Source organism: Nerophis lumbriciformis, linkage group LG03 (assembly GCF_033978685.3).
Source record: "Nerophis lumbriciformis linkage group LG03, RoL_Nlum_v2.1, whole genome shotgun sequence".
In the NCBI taxonomy this organism is placed as follows: domain Eukaryota; kingdom Metazoa; phylum Chordata; class Actinopteri; order Syngnathiformes; family Syngnathidae; genus Nerophis; species Nerophis lumbriciformis.
Window position 1 is genome coordinate 14952840 of NC_084550.2, and position 19635 is coordinate 14972474.

The following is a 19635-nucleotide window of genomic DNA, read 5'->3' on the forward strand; positions in this document are numbered from 1 at the left end:
GCATTGTCTTGCTGAAATAAGCAGGGGCGTCCATGATAACGTTGCTTGGATGGCAACATATGTTGCTCCAAAACCTGTATGTACCTTTCAGCATTAATGGTGCCTTCACAGATGTGTAAGTTATCCATGCCTTGGGCACTAATACACCCCCATACCATCACAGATGCTGGCTTTTCAACTTTGCGCCTATAACAATCCGGATGGTTCTTTTCATCTTTTTTCCGGAGGACACGACGTCCACAGTTTCCAAAAACAATTTGAAATGTGGACTCGTCAGACCACAGAATAGTTTTCCACTTTGCATTAGTCCATCTTAGATGAGCTCGGGCCCAGTGAAGCCGGCAGCGTTTCTGGGTGTCGCTTTGCATAGTAGAGTTTTAACTTGCACTTACAGATGTAGCGACCAACTGTAGTTACTGACAGTGGTTTTCTGAAGTGTTCCTGAGTCCATGTGGTGATTTTCTTTACACACTGGTGTTGCTTTTTGATGCAGTACCGCTTGAGGGATCGAAGGTCCGTAATATCATCGCTGACGTGCAGTGATTTCTCCAGATTCTCTGAACCTTTTGATGATATTACGGACCGTAGATGGTGAAATCCCTAAATTCCTTGCAATAGCTCTTTGAAAAATGTTTCTCACGCATTTGTTCACAAAGTGGTGACCCTCGCCCCATCCTTGTTTGTGAACAACTGAGCATTTCATGGAAGCTGCTGTTATACCCAATCATGGCACCCACCTGTTCACAATTAGCCTGTTCAACTTTCTCAGTCTTTTTTGCCACTTGTGCCAGCTTTTTTTAAACATGTTGCAGGCATCAAATTCCAATTGAGCTAATATTTCCAAAAAATAACATTTTCCAGTTCGAACGTTAAGCATCTTGTCTTTGCAGTCTAGACAAACCGGGAATTTGTCTGAGCCGCCATTACCTGAGATGTGACAATATTGACGAACGGCACAGCACGAAGACGGTCCGCAGTGTTGACGTTACGTATCTTGTGATTAATTGCTTGGCGGGTAGCTGTGACTCTGGCGGAATTTTAAAAATAAACCGTCTACTGATTGTCACTGCAAGATCGGTACCAAAGGACACGATTGGTCAACGCATGCGCGAAGACAACATCACTTCCTGTTGTTCATGACCTGTTACCATGGTTTCCTTTTTTGTAATCTTTATTTAACTAATTATGTCATATAAAAGGTTACATTCAAAACAAAATAGATGTTACTTAAGAATAAAGTATTAGTAATATAGTAATAAAGTACTTATTTTTAAACCGTACAGAAATTTGAACGATGTGCTCAGCAACCTTAAAGGGGAACTGCGCTTTTTTTTTTTTTTGGAATTTTGCCTATTGTTTACAATCATTATTCGGGACAAGAAGACAACATTTTTATTTTTATTTTGCATTTTAACATGTAAAAATTGTCTCGTTCTTGGTGGGTAGCAATGCAGCTAATGGAAGCAATCAATTTCACATCTAAATCACTTTTAAAATGCTTGCAAAAACTGTCAACAATAGTTAAAGTTAAACTTAAAGTACCAAATTTCACACACACACTAGGTGTGGTGAAATTTGTCCTCTGCATTTGACCCATCACCTTCTTCACCCCATGGGAGGTGAGGGGAGCAGTGAGCAGCAGCGGTGGCCGCGCCCGGTAGTCATTTCTGGTGATTTAACCGCCAATTCCAACCCTTGATGCTGAGTGCCAAGCAGGGAGGTCCCATTTTTATAGTCTTTGGTATGACTCGGTCGGGGTTTGAACTCACGACTAGAGATGTCCGATAAAGGCTTTTTTGCCGATATCCGATATTCCGATATTTAACTCTTAATTACCGATTCCGATATTAACCGATACCGATGTATAAAGTCGTGGAATTAACGCATTATTATGCCTAATTTTGTTGTGATGCCCCGCTGGATGCATTAAACAATAAGTAATTGTTTTCCAAAATAAATCAACTTAAGTTATGGAAAAAAATGTCAACATGGCAATGCCATATTTATTATTGAAGTCACAAAGTGCATTATTTTTTTTTAACAAGCCTCAAAACAGCAGCTTGGAATTTGGGACATGCTCTCCCTGAGAGAGCATGAGAAGGTTGAGGTGGGAGGGGTTGGGGGGAGCGGGGTTGAGGTGGGGGAGGGGGTAGGGTGTAGTGGGCGGTGTATATTGTAGCGTCCTGGAAGAGTTAGTGCTGCAAGGGGTTCTGGGTATTTGTTCTGTTGTGTTTATGTTGTGTTACGGTGCGGATGTTCTCCCGAAATGTGTTTGTCATTCTTGTTTGGTGTGGGTTCACAGTGTGGCGCATATTTGTAACAGTGTTAAAGTTGTTTATACGGCCACCCTCAGTGTGACCTGTATGGCTGTTGACCAAGTATGCCTTGCATTCACTTGTGTGTGTGTGGAAAAGCCATAGATATTATGTGATTGGACCGGCACGCAAAGGCAGTGCCTTCAAGGTTTATTGGCACTCTGTACTTCTCCCTACGTCCGTGTACCACTCTGTACAGCGGCGTTTTAAAAAGTCATAAATTTTACTTTTTTGAAACCGATACCGATAATTTCCGATATTACATTTTAAAGCGATATTATCGGACATCTCTACTCACGACCTACCGATCTCAGGGCGGACACTCTAACCACAAGGCCACTAAGCAGGTGGGCAAGTAATGGGCAAGCTACTTGGAAAATGTAGTAAGCCAAGCTACAAGTTACTCTCGATTAAATGTAGCTAAGCTACAGGAGAAGCTATCCCGCAGAATTTTAGCAAGCTACACGGCAAAAGTATCCTGCTACATCAAAGCTACATTTAACGGCATTTCTATCCATGGGCCCACATGTATAATATCAATGATAATGTAACTGAGAGTGTACAAATGGACCCAAAAAGGGTCCATTACTATTAACTACAGATGTCCGATAATGGCTTTTTGCTGATATCCGATATTCCGATATTGTCTAACTCTTTAATTACCGATACCGATATCAACCGATACCGATATATACAGTCGTGGAATTTACACATTATTATGCCTAATTTGGACAACCAGGTATAGTTAAAAAACAATAAAATAAGATAAATGAATTAAAAACGTTTTCTTGAATAAAAAAGAAAGTAAAACAATATAAAAACAGTTACATAGAAACTAGTAATTAATGAAAATTAGTAAAATTAACTGTTAAAGGTTAGTACTATTAGTGGACCAGCAGCACGCACAATCATGTGTGCTTACGGACTGTATCCCTGCAGACTGTATTGTTATATATTGATATATAATGTAGGAACCAGAATATTGATAACAGAAAGAAACACCCCTTTTGTGTAAATGAGTGTGAATGAGTGTAAATGGGGGAGGGAGGTTTTTTGGGTTGGTGCACTAATTGTAAGTGTATCTTGTGTTTTTTATGTTGATTTAATTAAAAATGAAACAAAAAAAACAAAAACAAAACAAAACAAAAAAAAACGACACCGATAGTAAAAAAAAAAACGATACCGATAATTTCCGATATTACATTTTAAAGCATTTATCGCCTGATAATATCGGACATCTCTACTATTAACTATCTGTCTTTTGGCTGGGGACACCCTACAACTGTCCCTGCACCCCACTTTATGATTTTTATTTATTTTAGTTTGCCTTTTCTTTAGCCCACCTCTATGATGTTATTCATTTTCTCTACCTACAGTAAATAAAAACAGCATCTATCTATATCTTGACACAAAAAAAACAATGACTTGTGGGAACAGTTGGTAATGGTTATGTGCGGTAAAACTTTTCATGAACACAACTTAACTTTTTGTGTGTGCTTACATTTTTTTTTTCTACGTCTTAGATGAAGAGAAGAGTCATGATTTTGGTTTGCAGAGTTTTCGGCATGGTTTTCTTTAAACGCATTCATTTGTCGAGAATGGCCAAGGACACACATTAATGTGGGTCTCCTGGATGTCATCTTCATTATTAAAGGACAAATCTAATCTGCGGGAGATAATCCTTCTGACATTTTCAAGTATGTTTCTTTTTTTGGGGATTTTTTTTAGTGGTCATCTTGAAGCGTCCCTCTGTCTCCGACTCCCTCGTCGTCATGTGACATGAGTGCGTGACCTTTGTGATATTGCTTTCTGGTTATTTTGCCTCGGATCGGCCAGTCTGTAATAATTCGCCTTAACCTTAGCCAATTGTGACTAATCATACGAACACCAACCAATCATCATGGATTTTCTTTGTATGTATGGATGTTCTCATTCATCAAGGTCATTGTATTTTCTCCATATTTTTTGTGGCCTGGATTTGCAGTCCATTTTCTCTCCTTGTAGCTTGTAGCTTTGATGTAAGCTTCCTCGTGACATGGCTCTAAAACAGTGGTTCTTAACTAGGGATGATGTTCGAAACCGGTTCTCCCGGTTGTTCGATAAGAAAAGAACCGTTCGATAAGAAAAGAACCGATTCCATGGACTCAAATCCCTTTTTGAGAACCGGTTCCCGTTATCGAGGCCACTATAGTAAAGAAAAAGAGTTGGTTCTTTATTCAAATCCCTGGGAACGAATCCCGTCCCACAAGAAATGCCCTGTGGGACATCACAGGAAATGACGTAGCTCAGTCTAATGACTGAGCTACATCATTTCCTGTGATGTCACACAAGCAGCAAAAATAATGGACCGGAAAAAAACGCCTCAAGGCATGGCTATTCACCTATAGTGATCACAGAGACAGGTTGTTTTTGTGTTACTGTATATATATTTGTTTTTCTGAAAAATCCCACTTACCGTATTTTCCGCACTATAAGGCGCACCGGATTATTAGCCGCACCTTCTATGAATTACATATTTCATAATTTTGTCCACCAATAAGCCGCCCCGGACTATAAGCCGCGCCTACGCTGCGCTAAAGTGAATGTCAAAAAAACGCTGCGCTAAAGTGAATGTCAAAAAAACAGTCAGATAGTTCAGTCAAACTTTAATAATATATTGAAAACCAGCGTTCTAACAACTCTGTCCCAAAATGTACGCAAATGTGCAATCACAAACATAGTAAAATTCAAAATGGTGTAGAGCAATAGTAACATAATGTTGCTCGAACGTTAATGTCACAACACACAAAATAAACATAGCGCTCACCTTCTGAAGTTATTCTTCATTCGTAAATCCTTCGAATTCTTCGTCTTCGGTGTCCGAATTGAAAAGTTGCGCAAGCGTGGTATCCAAAATGGCCGGTTCCGTCTCGTCGAAGTCATCGGGAGTCAGTGTCGCTGTTGTTCTGTGAATCCTGCCTTCCGGAAAGCTCGGACCACAGTTGTGACCGAAATATCTGCCCAGGCATTTACGATCCACTGGCAAATGTTGGCGTATGTCGTCCGGCGCTGTCTGCCCGTCTTAGTGAAGGTGTGTTCGCCTTCGGAGCTGTGTGAAAAAAGCCACCCGGCCTCTTCGCGTAAACTTCCCTTAACCACTCGCTCATCTTTTCTTCATCCATCCATCCCTTCGAGTTAGCTTTTATGATGACGCCGGCTGGAAAGGTCTCTTTTGGCAAGGTCTTCCTTTTGAATATCACCATGGGTGGAAGTTAGCATGGCAAGCTAGAACCACAGTGAAGGATGACTTCTCATTCCCTGTGGTGCGAATATTCACCGTACGTGCTCCCGTTCCACAGTGCGGTTCACAGGAATATCAGTTGCTGTGAAATACGGTAGTAATCCGTGTGCGGATGGAGAGATTGCGTCTTTTTATGAACCGGATCGCTTAGTAGGAGCCATTTTGTGGTCTTTACAGATGTAAACAGGAAATGAAACGTACGGTGATATCCGCGCGTTTTTTCTTCTTCTTCCGGGGGCGGGCGGTAGCTTACAGTAGAAGAAGAAGCGCTTCCTGTTCTATGGGGGCGGGTGCTTTCCTTGGCGGTTGCTTGCGTAGAAGAAGAAGCGCTTCCTGTTCTACCGGGAAAAAAGATGGCGGCTGTTTACCGAAGTTGCGAGATCGAAACTTTATGAAAATGAATCGTAATAAAGCGCACCGGGTTATAAGGCGCACTGTTAGCTTTTGAGAAAATTTGTGGTTTTTAGGTGCGCCTTATAGTGCGGAAAATACGGTAATATACTTTGGGTAACAACAGTCAATTTTTATTTATTTTATTTTTTAGGGGGGTAACAGTCAATATTTATTTATGTATTTTATTGTATTATTTTTTTATAAAATAAAAGTGAGCTTTTGTTAAACCAAATATTGTGTTTTTTTCCATATACAACAACCTATCTGGATTCGTTAAGAGAATCGATAAGGAATCGGTTCGATAAGAGGATTTGATAATGGGCTCGAACTCGATAATTTCTTATCAAACATCATCCCTATTCCTAACCTATTTGGAGGTATCGAACCCCACCAGTTTCATATGCGCATTCACCGAACCCGTCTTTGGTGAAAAATAAAATGTTTTTTTTTCCAATTCAAGACAAAGTTATATGTTTTTTTTACTGGTGCACAAAATGAACCGTGCAGGAACATCACCTTGTTCAAAGAACAAAACCATCACACTGCATAAACTCACAACAAATTACACACCTGCAAATCAGATGGAAAATTAGAGGGAACATTGTTCGGGGGTATCCATAATACGCCGATAGGGAGAAGTTTTTATTTACACGATGAGTCGGGTGTGTCTTGACCTCCGCCGAACCCCTGAGGCCGACTCACTGAACCCCAGGTTAAGAACCACTGCTCTAAAAGTAGCTAAGCTACAGTAAAAGCTATTTGTTAATAAAGTAGCTAAGCTACCGCCAAGCTACTGGGAAATGTAGTTAATCTAACTGTACTGACTACAAATCATAAACAATTATAATACAGTATCTGTAAAGTATTAGCCCACATTACATGTTTTGTTTGTACATGATACAAGCATGACATGTTGCGTGTATCATGATCAATATAAAAAGTGACTCACTCGATGGACAGTTTTCTGTTTGATCCAGCTGGCCGGGGACATTTTATCCGGTTTATTTGGGTAAGCACTCCATTTATGTCGAAATAGCATGGCTTCAAATTTCCACATTACGGAGCTTCGAGTCACTTTCACTTCACTCTCTCGGCTTCCGTCTGCTCCAACGTCTCACTCTTCCTTGGTGCTCGCTTCTAGAAGCAGTAGTTTATCCTCCATGAATTCAGATTCAAAAAGATAAGGTTGTGAATCCTCGTTTGTCCAAAAATAGTCGACTTCGTTGTTTTGATTAAAACACACACGCCTTTGTTTCCGAAAGTAGGAACACGCATTTGTTGCCGGAAGTCATAAGTGTGCTGCTATGGAAACGGAAATAAATGCGCAGAGGAATTAGTTCTGGCAATGAATAAAATGACCTAAATTCAGTAAATATTGTACATATTGTTGTGAAAGTGTCTGTTACTACATTATATATAGACTTAGACTTCATTCAAATTTGAACTTTACAGCACAGATAAGAACGAATTTTTTTTTTACATAAGCTCATGGTAGTGCAGGATAAAAAAGCAATAAGGTGCATATATAAATAAATAAATATATATAAATCATATATATAATATATATATATATATAAAATAAATAAATATATATAAATATATATAAATAAATAAATAGATTACTGTACAGATAAATATATTGCACTTTTTCACATGCATCCACGTTTATGGATGTATGTTATATTGTCTTTTTTATTCCAGCGAGTTAATCCATTTTGGGGGGAGTTGAGGGGATAATTTAATTATGATGCGTTCAAGAGTCTTACGGCCTGAGGGAAGAAGCTGTTACAGACCCTGGAGGTTCTGCTTCGGAGTCCAGCAGTGAAAACAGTCCTTGGTGGGGGTGGGAGGAGTCTTTGCAGATTTTCTGAGCCCTGGTCAGGCAGCGGCTTTTTGCGATCTCCTGGATAGGAGGAAGAGGATTAGCACTCCGTAACGAGTCAATAACATCAACAAAGCTCACCCTTGTGCATTCACGCACAGTATAAAACATTTGGGGGACAAAATACGTCTTTCTGTGGCAGCGTCGGAGAAAGTTGTACATGTAAACAAACTGTTGAGTCACAGTCCACACAACGGTGAGTTCAAGGACCGCCGAAATTAGTAGGACAAAACGGCGCTCACCGAATACTCTCGTCAGTGAAGCACAAACGTATTAAACAGTGGGCTCTCTAACAATTAGGAAGGGATGAGTCATGTTTGTCCTCCTACAGAAACCATATTAAAAATGTTTTCCATTTCCATACATTTTTGAAAAAGCGCAGCTTAAGAGCCGCATGTGGCTCTAGAGCCGCTGGTTGCTGGCCCCCGCACTAGATGGAGAATCACTGGTCCAAAGGGTATGCAATTGCGTGCATTACATATATTTGTTTCTGTCGAAATAGAAAAAAGAACTACATTTACTAAGAACAAATAAAGTACTTGATTGACATATTGTTTTGTTATTGCATTTTATTCAAAGGCTTTGCCAGACCGCCTAAAATGATATGACGGGCCAGATTTGGCCCCGGGCCTTGAGTTTGATACCTGTGTTCTACAGCAGACAAACTCAAACTCAAATACAGAGTGGGCCAAAATTTAAAACTGAACAAAGCCGCGGGCCAAGGTTGAACAAATGAACCTTTTAATAGGGACCCAAACAAGTTTTGCATTGAATATTGAACAAGCACGGCTTATATAACTTTATAGTGGCATGCAAAATCGAGTTTCAAAAAATAATAATAATAATAAAAAAATCTCAATGGCATATCAAATAAAATGTAAATAAAAATTGAATGCCTCTTTTCTATTTGCAGCCTTCTGAGGTAAATATAAAAATTAACTTTTTCCACAGGCTAATAATAAATTTGAAAATAAAATAACAATAATGAATGAATCAAACATTCAAGCCTTGAAGTAGCTAGAGAAAGTGCATGAATAAAACGTTAATTATTGCTCGGTTTGCTACACTGATTTGCTTTAACACTGAATATGGAACAAGCAACGCTTATACAACTTAATAGTGCAAAATCAACTTTCAAAAAAACAAACGAAAAAACATCAATGGTATATTAAATACAATTTAAATAAAAAATGGAATGCCTCTTTTCTATTTGCAGCCTTCTGAGGTAAATATCAACATTAACTTGGTGGGCGGGGGCGGGGTTGAGGGGCGGTGTTTGGTAGTGTCCCGGAAGAGTTAGTGCTGCAAGGGGTTCTGGGTATTTGTTCTGTTGTGTTTATGTTGTGTTACGGTGCGGATGTTCTCCCGAAATGTGTTTGTCATTCTTGTTTGGTGTGGGTTCACAGTGTGGCACATATTTGTATCAGTGTTAAAGTTGTTTATACGGCCACTCTCAGTGTGACCTGTATGGTTGTTGACCAATTATGGTTTGCATTCACTTGTGTGTGTGTGTAAAAGCCACATTTAGTATGTGACTGGGCCGGCACGCTGTTTGTATGGAGGAAAAACGGACGTGACGACAGGTTGTAGAGGACGTTAAAGGCATTCCCTTTAAGGCACGCCCCCAATAATGTTGTTGGGAGGGTTGGCAAGTATGAGTATTAACAGTGAATGCGGTGTTACAGCGGCACCGCCGCTGTATAATACCGGCAGGCCAGTTCTAATGTTAATTTGATATTGCCTCAAGGGCTAAATGAAATTACACGGCGGGCCAAACTTGGCCCGCGGGCCAGAGTTTGACACCCATGTTCTACAGCATGTTGACATACGCGATTATTATTTATGATTGTCATTTGTGCATGTGGCTTTGGGATTGGGCCACAGATTACGCTGAGTGGCGACTGGGACATGGATTATGTGGAAGTGGGCACACAGCGACACGTTATTAAAACAAAGCTGGATATTTGGGCAAAGGTGCCAGTCAAGTTTGGGACGACAACAGTTTTTAATGGAAGAGCCTGCTTTTGTAATCCTGGATTCTGAGCTGGCTTTGCTACACATCTTAAAGTAGCTTAATCATAGTTTGATCATTTAGTTTTTCTTAACCTGGCATTATGTTAGAATGTAATGTTACCTGTAGCAGTGGGGCGCGTGGTTATGGGCGTGGTCCCAATGACATCATTGAGTAATTTGCATAATTTGCTATGATGGTATGATTTTCTTTAAAAAGGCTAAAAAAAAAAGGATACTTACATTTAAAAAAACAAAACAGTTTTTATTAATTAGTATTAACATACTTTTTTATTGTTTTGCCATATTTTCAATTGTTGCTGCTTTTTGTACAGGGTACTTTGTTGAGATTTGCTAACCCAGCATTATGTTAAAATATAATGTTACCATGTCGCTCACATAGCTATGCTAGTGTTGCTAACCTAGCATTATGTTAAAATATAATGTTACCATGTCACTCACATAGCTATGCTAGTGTTGCTAACCTAGCATTGTGTTAAAATATAATGTTAGCATGTAGCTCACATCACTTTGCTAGTGTTGCAAACCTAAAATGATGTTAAAATATAATGTTAGCATGTAGACCCCATAGCTATGCTAGTGTTGCTAACCTAGCATTATGTTAAAATATAATGTTAGCCTGTATCACATAGCTATGCTAGTGTTGCTAACCTAGCATGATGTTAAAATATAATGTTAGCATGTAGCTCACATAGTTATGCTAGTGTTGCTAACCTAGTATTATGTTAAAATATAATGTTAGCATGTAGATCCAATAGCTATGCTAGTGTTGCTAACCTAGCATTATGTTAAAATATAATGTTAGCATGTATCACATAGCTATGCTCGTGTTGCTAACCTAGCATGATGTTAAAATAAAATGTTAGCATGTAGCTCACATAGCTATGCTAGTGTTGCAAGCCTAGCATTATGTTAAAATATAATGTTAGCATGTAGCTCACACAGCTATGCTAGTGTTGCAAACCTAGCATGATGTTAAAATATAATGTTAGCATGTAGATCACACAGCTATGCTACTGTTGCAAACCTAGTATGATGTTAAAATATAATTTTAGCATGTAGATCCCATAGCTATGCTAGTGTTGCTAACCTAACATTGTGTTAAAATATAATGTTACCATGTCGCTCACATAGCTATGCTAGTGTTGCTAACCTAGTATTATGTTAAAATATAATGTTGGCATGTAGATCACATAGTTATGCTAGTGTTGCTAACCTAGCATGATGCTAAAATATAATGTTAGCATGTAGCTCACACAGCTATGCTAGTGTTGCTAACCTTGCATGATGTTAAAATATAATGTTAGCATGTAGCTCACACAGCTATGCTAGTGTTGCAAACCTAGCATGATGTTAAAATATAATGTTAGCATGTAGATCCCATAGCTATGCTAGTGTTGCTAACCTAGCATTATGTTAAATCATAAAGTTAGCATTTATCACATAGCTATGCTAGTGTTGCAAACCTAGCATGATGTTAAAATATAATGTTAGCATGTAGATCCCATAGCTATGCTAGTGTTGCTAACCTAACATTGTGTTAAAATATAATGTTACCATGTCGCTCACATAGCTATACTAGTGTTGCTAACCTAGCATTGTGTTAAAATATAATGTTACTTGTAGATCACATAGCTATGCTAGTGTTGCTAACCTAGCATTATGTTAAAATATAATGTTAGTATGTAGATCCCATTGCTATGCTAGTGTTGCTAACCTCGCATTATGTTAAAATATAATGTTAGCATGTAGCTCACACGGCTATGCTAGTGTTGCAAACCTAGCATGATGGTGAAATATAATGTTAGCATGTAGATCACATAGTTATGCTAGTGTTGCTAACCTAGCCTGATGTTAAAATATAATGTTAGCATGTAGCTCACATAGCTATGCTAGTGTTGCTAACCTAGCATGACAGAGCTAATCTGTCACCGTAAATGTACTAACTCATGCTCACTTCATCATCCTATTGCTCTATTTACCACTGCACTATTATTTATTAGCCTTAGCACATAGTAGTTATTCAAGTACTTGTTTGGATTTTTAGTTTATTGTTAATATTTGTTATTTTTGTATTGAACAAGAGAGTACAGTCTACCAAGTCAAATTCCTTGCGTGTCAAACATTCTGATGTTTGAATGTAACAGCAACTCTGTCATCACCGTGGCGACACCAGATCATCGATTTTGGACCAGCCATGACACCTCTTTTGTCTTGTGTTAGCATTAGCGCCGTTGCTTTGTTGACGTCGTCAGCACATCTTTACTTCTCCACCAGCATAGTTATACTGCACACATCCTGGATAATACTGACATTTGGATATTAACCTCGTTTTTTCTCTCTCCACTTTTTGTCTTTCAGCCGCGTGATTCTTCCTATCTCGGTGGAAGAGGTACGTTTCATTTGGTCTTTCCAAGGACTCAAATAACTTCATTGTCATAGCAGCTCTCATGAGTCCTACAGAATATTATTTTTATCCATCTTTCACATGTAAATCCCTATCTAAGACACTTGCAACTATAATTATTTGATACTATATTATACAATACAATATTGTTCAATTGTTATTAGGTATGTCTAGCTTGTTCTATTGTGTGCTTAGCTGTGGTGTAGCTGCTAGTTCCTAGTAGCCTATAGCCTAGCATGTTTACCTTTTGTAAATCACTTTAGTAAAAAAGGAAGAAAATACCCATCTTGGACCGATATCAATATGATATCAGGACACACTGCAACGGTCTCAAGCCGCCGTGTGGGTTCCAAGGACCACCAAGCACAGACATCACTTTGAGCATAGTTTTGACTTTGTTTATTTGTCAATAAACCTTCAGTCCCGTCGGGTCGCTTTTCAGCTCTGCCGCGTCGTCTGCCTCTCGCTCTCTTCCGCGCTGCATGCGTTGCTGTTGGCTCTCCAACTCCTTCTGCCCCGTCGTTCTCGGTTGCTGCCCTTTTACACACTGAGAGGGGATTACTCAATTGTGCCCAGGTGCGCGATCCATGCACCCGATCTTGTTTGCGGCATCGAACGCGCCCCGCCTCGCTGCTCGCTCGCTGTCCACACCTCCTCGCCGCCATCTTGGAGCGGGCTCCGGTGTGCCCTGCCTCGCTGTCGGACTGCCGGCCCCGCCTCTCCACACACACCAATTACAATTTGGGACTACACGAGTGCTGCCGTAAGGTGAAAGAAAGTAGACACAGTTTTTATTACAGTGAAGCCATGTTCCCTATAAAAAATCATATAAAGCAAATGAATAAAATTCAGGCACCCAAAAATATAAACTTAAAATACATTTTATTGACAATAATTGTGGTTTTCAACACTGAAAAAATGTGAAATAAGTAGAAATGAAGAATAAAAATAATTTTGTTGGCGAAGGGGAAGGAGCGACACACGGATGCCACCTTCATACTTTCCTACAAGTTATATTTAATAGTGTTTCTTGCCTTTTTTTAAAGTAAAATACTGGTACTCACAACTTTCTTTGACCCCCACGGTGGATTTGCAGTCGTGCGCAATAAAAAAATATATATATAATGAGTGAAGATGCCCATCCATCCATTTTCTACCGCTTATTCCCTTTGGGGTCGCGGGGGGCGCTGGAGCCTATCTCAGCTACAATCGGGCGGAAGGCGGGGTACACCCTGGACAAGTCGCCACCTCATCGCAGGGCCAACACAGATATGCTAAACAAAATCCGCATCGATTTTCGGCGGAAAATTTTAGTTGAAAATCGATTTATACAAAAAAGGGTCGTGTACGAAAACGGTGGTACTGACTGTACTGTCCAAACAGCTGGCAGCACATGTGAATGTGTGTCAAAAGTGTCAATGTTTCCCTCAGTGACGTGCAGCACTCATGCACCTTTGGTCCTAAGGGACAGATTTATTTAACCTATTTATTGTTGTTGTTTTTTATCTGTATTTGTCAATATAGGTATCTACTGACTCTAAAGATGCTTTTACAACATTGCCTCTCACACCCCCCGAAGAGAATGTTTATTTATTTATCTATCTGTATGTATAAAGATATACGCCATTGCCTCTCATGCCCCCCTAAAGTGAATGTTTATTTATCTATCTGTATGTGTCAAGATATACTCAATTGCCTCTCACACCCCCCCTAAAGTGAATATTTATTTATTTATCTATCTGCATGTGTCAAGATATACACTATTATGCTGTTGCCTCTCACACCCCCCGAAATGAATGTTTATTTATTTATCTATCTGTATGTATCAAGATATACACTATTACGCTATTGCCTCTCACGCCCCCCCTGAAGTGAATGCTTATTTATTTATCTATCTGTATGTGTCAAGATATACGCCATTGCCTCTCACGCCCCCCCTAAAGTGAATGTTTATGTATTCATCTATCGGCATGTGTCAAGATATACACTATTATGCTGTTGCCTCTCACGCCCCCCCCCCCCCCCGAAATGAATGTTTATTTATTTATCCATCTGTATGTGTCAAGATATACACTATTACGCTATTGCCTCTCACATCCCCTGCAGTGAATGTTGATGTATTTATCTATCTGTATGTGTCAAGATATATGCCATTGCCTCTCACGCCCCCCCCCCCCTAAAGTGAATGTTTATGTATTCATCTATCGGCATGTGTCAAGATATACACTATTATGCTGTTGCCTCTCACCCCCCGCCCCCAAAAGTGAATGTTTATTTATTTATCTATCTGCATGTGTCAAGATATACACTATTATGCTATAGACTCTCACGCCCCCCGCCCCCGAAGTGAATGTTTATATATTTATCTATCTGTATGTGTCAAGATATACACTATTACGCTATTGCCTCTCACGCCCCCCTGAAGTGAATGCTTATTTATTTATCCATCTGTATGTGTCAAGATATACACTATTACGCTATTGCCTCTCACGCCCCCCCTGAAGTGAATGCTTATTTATTTATCTATCTGTATGTGTCAAGATATACACTATTATGCTATTGCCTCTCACGCCCCCCTGAAGTGAATGCTTATTTATTTATCTATCTGTATGTGTCAAGATATACACTATTACGCTATTGCCTCTTACGCCCCCTGAAGTGAATGTTGATGTACTTATCTATCTGTACAGTATGTGTCAAGATATATGCCATTGCCTCTCACGTCCCCCCCTGTAATGAATGTTTATTTATTTATATGTGTCAAGATATACGCTCTTACGCCCCCCCTGAATTGGATGTTTATTTATCTATCTGTGTGTGTCAAGATATACGCTATTATGCTATTGCCTCTCACGAGCCCTTAAGTGGATGTTTATTTATTTATTCATTGATCTGTATGTGTCAAGATATAGACCATTGCCTCTCACACACCCCGAAGTGAATGTTGATATATGTATCTATCTGTATGTGTCAAGATATATGCCATTGCCTCTCAGGCCCCCCCCTGAAGTGAATGTTGATATATGTATCTATCTGTATGTGTCAAGATATATGCCATTGCCTCTCAGCCCCCCAACTGAAGTGAATGTTTATTTATCTATCTGTATGTGTAATATACGCTATTACGCTATTGCCTCTCACGCCCCCTAAAATGAATATTTATTTATTTATTTATTTGTATGTCAAGATATATGCTGTTACGCTATCGCCTCTCACGCCCCCCCTAAAATGAATGTTTATTTATCTATCTGTATGTGTCAAGATATACGCTATTATGCTATTGCCTCTCACGCCCCCTTAAGTGGATGTTTATTTATTTATTCATTGATCTGTATGTGTCAAGATGTGTCAAGATACACGCTATTACGATTTTGCCTCTCACGCCCCCCTTAAGTGAATATTTATTTATTTATCTATCTGTATGTGCCAAGATATACGCCATTGCCTCTGACCCACCCCGAAGTGAATAATAATAATAAATGTTATTCATAAGGCGCCTTTCTGGGCACTCAAGGACACCGTACAAAATCAAAACAATAAAATCAAATTGGATAAAAACAACAATAATAACAACAACAAGTTATATATATAATATATCAACAAGAATGTTGATATATTTATCTATCTGTATATGTCAAGATATACGCTATTACGCGATAGCCTCTGAAATGCTAGTATAAAATGTTAGCATGCTAACGTTAGTATGATAACATAGGAAAAGTTAGCATACCTCTAAGATGGCGCCAAGTATTGAAAGCCATGTTATTTAGGTTTAAACGGATATACTTACCTGAAATTCTAGTATAAAATGTTAGCATGCTAACGTTAGTATGATAAAATAGGAAAAGTTTGCATACCTCTAAGATGGCGCCAAGTATCGAAAGCCGTGCTATTTAGGTTTAAACGGATATACTTACCTGAAATGCTAGTATAAAACGTATAAGATGTTAGCATGCTAACGTTGGTATGATAACACAGGAAAAGTTAGCATACCTATAAGATGGCACCAAGTATCGAAAGCCATGTTATTTAGATTTAAACGGATATAATTACCTGAAATGTGATTATAAAATGTTAGCATGATAATATAGGAAAAGTTAGCATACATCTAAGATGGCGCCAAGTATCCAAAGCCGTGTTATTTAGGTTTAAACGGATATTATTACCTGAAATGCTAGTATAAAATGTTAGCATGCTAACGTTAATATGATAACATAGGAAAAGTTAGCTTACCTCTAAGATGGCGCCAAGTATCGAAAGCCATGTTATTTAGGTTTAAACGGATATAATTACCTGAAATGCTAGTATAAAACGTTAGTATAACAGGACAAGTTAGCATACCTCTAAGATGGCGCCGAGTATCCAAAGCCATGATATTTAGGTTTAAATGCCGTGATGTCATTCAGACGTTGCAAAAGCGCGTGTGTGTAAGGTCGCACGGCGGATTAGATGTGATTAAGGAAGAAAGGTCGCCATTGTTCTCTGTTGCCACGGTGACGTGCACTGAAGGATCAGAAAGATTGAGAAAGACTAAAGTTAATCTAAGAAGAGAGTAATGTATGAACAAAAAAACATTATATTTCATTATTTATATTATTATATGTACAGTGTATATATATATATATATATATATATATATATATATATATATATATATATATGTGTGTATGTATGTATATGTATGTACAGTCGTGGTCAAAAGTTTACATACACTTGTAAAGAACATAATGTCATGGCTGTCTTGAGTTTCCAATCATTTCTACAACTCTTATTTTTTTGTGATAGAGTGATTGAAGCACATACTTGTTGGTCACAAAAAACATTCATGAAGTTTGGTTCTTTTATGAATTTATTATGGGTCTACTGAAAATGTGACCAAATCTGCTGGGTCAAAAGTATACATACAGCAATGTTAATATTTGCTTACATGTCCCTTGGAAAGTTTCACTGCAATAAGGCGCTTTTGGTAGCTATCCACAAGCTTCTGCTTGAATTTTTGACCACTCCTCTTGACAAAATTGGTGCAGTTCAGCTAAATGTGTTGGTTTTCTAAAATGGACTTGTTTCCTCAGCATTGTCCACACATTTAAATCAGGACTTTGGGAAGGCCATTCTAAAACCTTAATTCTAGCCTGATTTAGCCATTCCTTTACCACTTTTGACGTGAGTTTGGGGTCAGGGACGGCGTGGCGCAGTGGGAGAGTGGCCGTGCGCAACCCAAGGGTCCCTGGTTCAATCCCCACCTAGAACCAACCTCGTCATGTCCGTTGTGTCCTGAGCAAGACACTTCACCCTTGCTCCTGATGGGTGCTGGTAGCGCCTTGCATGGCAGCTCCCTCCATCAGTGTGTGAATGTGTGTGTGAATGGGTAAATGTGGAAGTAGTGTTAAAGCGCTTTGAGTACCTTGAAGGTAGAAAAGCGCTATACAAGTACAACCCATTTATCATTTATCATTTATCATTGTCCTGTTGGAACACCCAACTGCGCCCAAGACCCAACCTCCGGGCTGATGATTTTAGGTTGTCCTGAAGAATTTGGAGGTAATCCTCCTTTTTCATTGTCCCATTTACTCTCTGTAAAGCACCAGTTCCATTGGCAGCAAAACAGGCCCAGAGCATAATACTACAACCACCATGCTTGACGGTAGGTATGGTGTTCCTTGGATTAAAGGCCTCACCCTTTCTCCTCCAAGCATATTGCTAGGTATTGTGGCCAAACAGCTCAATTGTAGTTTCATACAGTATGTGTTTCTTTATACGTTTATATATTTTTTATTTGATATTATGATGATATCTTCTGTGTGGCAGTACCAAGTGGGCCAGCTGTACTCGGTGGCCGAGGCCAGCAAGAACGAGACGGGCGGCGGCGAAGGTGTGGAGGTGCTAAAAAACGAGCCTTATGAGAAAGATGGCGAGAAGGGACAGTACACGCACAAAATCTACCACCTGCAGAGGTAAGAGAACACACTCTCCAGCGACCTTTCACCTTTACCACCAACCATCAGTAAAACAGACATCATCAAACGCTTGATCAAATGGGCAATTAGTTACTAAGTCCCATCTTTTTTTGCGTGATGGCCGCCATGTTTCCGCACATTAGGGTTTCTGATACATTCTCATACTTACTTAGCGTAAACAAATACATATTATACATATTATTTTATATATAATATGCACTTTAGGAGTAAAAGACAAAACAAATACCTATTATATATTTACACATTATATATATTATACACTTTAGAAGTAAAATATTATATTTAGTGTAAACAAATACATAATGTACATGTTATTTATTATATTATATATATTATACACTTCAGTAGTAAAAGACGTTAAACAAATAAATATTATACATTGTATTTATTAGCTACATGAGATGGTCAAAAACTCCCAATTAGGCCGCAGCTATCAATAATTAGTTTGTTCGATTAATTGAGTAATTGGATAAAACACATTTATAAGTCTCACTGTGTATTTTAATGAAAATAGTTGAAATAAGCAACATTTTTTCCATAAACGTATATGTCTTATATTTACCTTCCTTTACCTTCTATATTCCTTTTATCATTTATTTACCTTTGTTACCTCCTATTTACCTTCCTTTATTCTCATTTACCTTTTATTCACCTTCTCGTACCTTTTTGTACATTCTATTGACCTTCTTTTACCTTTTATTTACATACTTTAACGTTTTTAACCTTCTCTTTACCTTCTTTTACTTACCATTTCCCTTCCATTTACCTTTTTTACCTTCTGTTTACCTTGTATTTCCTTATTTGACCTTGTATTTACTTACTTTAACATTGTTACCTTCTATTTACCTTTTTTACCTTCTGTTTACCTTGTATTTCCTTATTTGACCTTGTATTTACTTACTTTAACATTGTTACCTTCTTTTTACAATCTTTTACCTTCCATTTATGTCGTATTTTTACCCTTTTACCTTCCATTCACCTTTTATTCACCTTCTATTGACCTTCTTTTACCTGCACTTACCTTATTGTAACTTGTTTACCTTTCACTTATCTTATTTGACCTTTTATTGACCTATTTTAACATGTTTTACCTTATATTTACCTTCTTTTACCTTTCATTTACCTTTTATCTACCTTATATTTACCTCTCACATACCTTATTTTACCCTTTTGACCTTACATTGACCTTTGTTACCTCCTATTTACCTTCATATACTCCCATTTACATTTTATTCACTTTTGTGTACCTTTTTGTACATTCTATTTACCTTTTATTTACATACTTTAACATTTTTAACCTTCTATTTACCTGCTTTTACTTTCCATTTCCCTTCTATTTACCTTTTTTT

The 19635-nt window shown here is 38.5% G+C and overlaps 1 protein-coding gene across 1 annotated transcript in view; it reads left to right on the top strand.

The window, feature by feature from the left end:
* Nucleotides 1-19635, top strand: part of LOC133579791 (phosphatidylinositol transfer protein alpha isoform) — a 59639-nt gene that overhangs the window by 2080 nt on the left and 37924 nt on the right. The window contains exons 3-4 of the mRNA XM_061934118.1: nucleotides 12263-12293; nucleotides 18117-18262. Of these exons, the coding sequence (XP_061790102.1) occupies nucleotides 12263-12293; nucleotides 18117-18262 (177 nt within the window). The remainder of the gene's footprint in view (nucleotides 1-12262; nucleotides 12294-18116; nucleotides 18263-19635) is intronic.